The sequence below is a fragment of the Heteronotia binoei genome, chromosome 15, assembly GCF_032191835.1.
Source record: "Heteronotia binoei isolate CCM8104 ecotype False Entrance Well chromosome 15, APGP_CSIRO_Hbin_v1, whole genome shotgun sequence".
In the NCBI taxonomy this organism is placed as follows: Eukaryota; Metazoa; Chordata; class Lepidosauria; order Squamata; family Gekkonidae; genus Heteronotia; species Heteronotia binoei.
This window is the reverse complement of record NC_083237.1, coordinates 38,374,168-38,378,657: the sequence shown is the minus strand read 5'-3', so window position 1 is coordinate 38,378,657 and position 4,490 is coordinate 38,374,168. Positions and strand designations below refer to the sequence as shown.

The 4,490-nt window shown below is 40.7% G+C and overlaps 1 protein-coding gene across 1 annotated transcript; it reads left to right on the top strand.

Annotated features, from left to right (window-relative positions):
- The first annotated feature begins 2,632 nt into the window (after positions 1 to 2,632).
- On the top strand, positions 2,633 to 3,580 carry LOC132583449 (olfactory receptor 6M1-like). The gene has a single exon (XM_060255086.1). The coding sequence runs from the start codon at positions 2,633 to 2,635 to the stop codon at positions 3,578 to 3,580; it is 948 nt and encodes a 315-aa protein (XP_060111069.1).
- The last annotated feature ends 910 nt before the right edge of the window (positions 3,581 to 4,490 follow it).

Here is a 4,490-nt window from a genome sequence, read left to right as displayed (position 1 = left end):
CGTTTTCCAAATTTGTTGACATAATGTGTGCATCACTTTAACAGCATCATCTTTTAGGACTTTGAATAGCTCAACTGGGATATTGTCATCTCCGCTCGCTTTGTTGTTAGTAATGCTTTCTAAGGCCCATTTGACTTCACACTCCAGGATGTCTGGCTCAAGGTCAGTGATTTCACTGTCATGGTTGTCAAGAACATTGAGATCCTTCTTATATAATTCTTCTGTGTATTCTTGCCACCTCTTCCTGATCTCTTCTGCTTCTGTTAGGTCCTTACCATTTTTGTCCTTTATCATGGCCATCTTTGCACGAAACATTCCCTTGATTTCTCCAATTTCCTTGAAGAGATCTCTTGTCCTTCCCATTCTATTATTTTCCTCTATTGCTTTGCATTGTTCCTGCAGGAAGGTCTCCTTATCTCTCCTTGCTGTTCTCTGGAAATCTGAATTCAGTTGGGTGAATCTTTCCTTTTCACCTTTGCCTTTCGCTTTCCTTCTTTCCTCAGCTATTTGTAAAGCCTCATCAGACAGCCACTTTGCTTTCTTGCATTTCTTTTTCTTTGGGATGGTGCTGATTGCTGCCTTCTGTACAATGTCACGAACCTCTGTCCATAGTTCTTCAGACACTCTGTCTATCAACTCTAGTTCCTTAAAGCTATTTTTCACCTCCACTGTATATTCATAAGGGATGTGATCAAGGTCAAACCTGAATGGCCTAATGGCTTCCCCAGTTTTCTTCAGTTTAAGCCTGAATTTTGCAATGAGTGACTCATGATCTGAGCCACAGTCAGCTCCAGGTCTTGTTTTTGCTGGCTGTAAGGAGCTTCTGCATCTTTGACTGCAGAGTATAACATCAATCTGATTTCTGTGTTGTCCATCAGGTGATGTCCATGTGTAGAGTCGCCTTTTAGGTTGTTGGAAGAGGGTGTTCGCTATGACCAGTTTGTTCTCTTGACAAAACTACCTGGCTTCATTTTGTTTTCCAAGGCCAAACTTGTCAGTTATTCCGGTTACCTTTTGACTTCCTACTTTGGAATTCCAGTTCCCTATGATGAGGAGGACATCTTTTTTTTTGGTGTTAATTCTAGAAAGTGTTGTAAATCTTCATATAACTGGTCCACTTCAGCCTCTTCTGCATCAGTGGTTGGGGCATAGACTTGGATTACTGTGATATTGAATGGTTTGCCTTGGATATGGACTGAGGTCATTCCATCATTTTTGAGATTGTATCCCCTTACTGCCTTCCTCACTCTCTTGTTAATGATACTCCAGTGCTTTCTCCATAATCCAGTGAATGTTGGCAATTTCCGTGGTTCAGTGAGGCTGTGACTAGATCCAACCAAAACCCCAAGGTAAATTCTAGATTTTCCAGGTTCTCAAATATTCAATTCTAAGATAAGGATCCTGCCTCTGTCGATATCCAGCAACATTAGGATAGCAAACACACACGCTAGGATAAATTTAGTTTTGGACTCTGACTCAATACTAGCCTTGATATGTGACATTTTTTGTGAAGTAATTCTCCCATTACTGCCTTCCTCACTCTCTTGTTAATGATAAAGGCCACACCATTTCTTTTATGAGATTCTTGCCCACAATAATAGATGTAGTGGTCCTCTGAGTTAAATTCACCTATTCCCGTCCATTTTAGTTCACTGATTCCCAAGATGTCGATGTTCAGTCTTACCATCTCTTGTTTGACTACATCCAGCTTAATTTGATTCATAGATCTTACATTCCATGTTCCAATGCAGTACTGTTCTTTGCAGCATCAGACTATCCTTTCACCATCAGACGCATCCACAGCTGAGCATCCTTTCGGCTTTGGCCCTGCTGCTTCACTCTTTCTGTGGTTACTTGGACTTGCCTTTCACTCTTCCCCATTAACATATTGGGCATCTTCAAACCTGAGGGGCTCATCCTCCAGTGCCATATCTTTTAGCCTTTTGTTACTCTCCATGGGGTTTTCTTGGCAAGGATACTAGAGCAGATTGCCATTTCCTTCTCCAGTGGATCACATTTTGTCTGGATTCTCAGCTGTGGCCTGTCCATCTTGGGTGGCCCTGCATGGCATACCTCACAGCCTCACTGAATCGCACAAGCCCTCTCACCATGTCAAGGCAGAAGTCCATGAGAGGGGTGAAATATGTAGCCATTCCCAATACAAAAAATTAGGATCCAGCCAGCTTCTTCACTCCATCTTCCCCAATAGGTCTCCTTACTGCAACCCCAATCCCATATATTTTTGTCTGCCACACTTATCCTGTATTTACCAGTATACTCTGTGTACTAAAAGGCAATCTGTCCTTCATTTTTCATGAACAGAAAATCTGACTAGATCCAACCAAAACCCCAAGGTAAAAAATGCATTTATTCAACACAGTTAACAAGAGATTTTGTTATTATATTTTTGAGACACTAGCGTTCATTACTCCATAATAGTATATTGAAACAAATACTGTTCCTTACTGAGTTGCCTGGTTTGGCTGAATGTTATAGTTACAGTTTACTACCAAGAAGTAGCTATTTACCCCAATATGAAGAAAAATATTTAAAATTGTAGGTTTCAGTAACTTTCCCACATCCCCTTTAATAAATTTTAAATTTTTTCCCTGTACGTTCCAGATGCAACAACATGGAAACTGGCAACATGACTTCTATCACTGAAATCCTTTTGCTTGGGTTTGTATATGACCCTTCTGTGGAGATTGTCCTTTTTCTGGTTTTCCTTCTTGTGTATATAGTGACAGTGCTTGGAAATGCTCTCATCATTGCACTCATTGTCATTGATTCTCGCCTCCACTCCCCTATGTATTTCTTCCTCAGCAATTTGTCCTTCATTGAGATATTCATGACAACCTCTGTAATGCCAAAAATGCTGGGCAATTTCTTGACTAAGAGGAAAACCATTTCATTTGGTGGTTGTTTTGCTCAGTCATACTTCTATTTCTTCATGGGTTCTACTGAGTTCATCCTGTTTGCTGCTATGTCCTTTGACCGTTACTTGGCCATCTGTTACCCACTTAGGTACCCTACCCTCATGACTGGGCCTGTTTGTGTCAAGATGCTGATTGGCTCTTGGATTGGTGGTTTCCTGTCTATATTCTTGTCAACAGTGCTGAAAGTGAGGTTGCCTTACTGTGGACCTAATGTCATCAACCACTACTTCTGTGACAGTGCCCCTTTGCTACATCTTGCCTGTACGGACATAAGACTTATTGAATTGATTGACTTCATTGGTTCTTTACTTCTGTTACTTGGTTCCCTTTCATTCACTGCTACTTCTTATGTCTACATAATTTCCACCATTCTCAAGATTCCTTCAGCTCAGGGTAGGAAGAAGGCCTTTGCCACTTGTGCCTCTCACTTCACAGTTGTCTCCATGGGCTATGGAATCTCCATTTTTGTGTATGTCCGGCCATCCCAGACTGACACCATGAGCATGAACAAAGCATTAGCCATTTTCTCTGGCATCCTGACACCCTTATTAAACCCTTTTATCTTCAGTCTGAGAAATGAACAGATGAAAGAAGCACTGAAATATGTTCTCAGTCAAATAGCTTCAAAAATAAAACATGTCTAATTCCCTAACTATGCTTTCAGATTACATTCCTTACTGTGAACTGCACAATGATAATGTACTGCTGTGGAATGCACACTTAAACAACCTTCTTGTGATTTAAGGGCTTGATCTGAGAAATTCATATGAGGTGTTTATAATAAAGTGAGCTATTTCGTATTTTCTATTCTCAACAATGAACTTCAGGAACAAAGAAAATCTAGTATGCAATACTTGTTTTTATGCATGTTGAGCATCGTTAGTTTTCTGCAATAACCAGATCTGAATTATATTCTAGGAGCCTGGGCTACTTGCTGTATCACCAGCATCAATTTAAATTCTAGATTTTCCAGGTTCTCAGATATTCAGTTCTAAGATAAGGATTGTGCCCCTGTTGGTATTCAGCAACATTAGTATAGCAAACACACATAAATTTAGTTTTGGACTCTGACTAAGTACCAGCCTTGATATGTGACATTTTTTTGTGAAGTAATTGATCTGTTCTTATTCAAGACAAAGATTTTGGAATTTCCAAGAATTCCAAATTGTACCAAGCAGTATCCTCCATCTCAACTGCAAGGCTTTTTTTGTAGCAGGAATCCCTTTGCATATCAGGCCACACAACCCTGATGTAGCCTATCTTCCTGGAGCGTACAGTAGGCCCTATACTAAAAGCCCTGTAAGCTCTTGGACGATTGACTACACCAAGGGTATGTGGCCTAATATAGTAATAGTGGTAGTAGTAAAATTTATTTCTTAAGCCAGGGGTGGCCAACGGTAGCTCTCCAGATGCTTTTTGCCTACAACTCCCATCAGCCCCAGCCAGCATGGCTGATGGCTGGAGCTGATGCGAGTTGTAGGCAAAAAACATCTGGAGAGCTACTGTAGGCCACCCCTGGCTTAAGCCATTGGCCATTAAAATTAAAGCAACTTA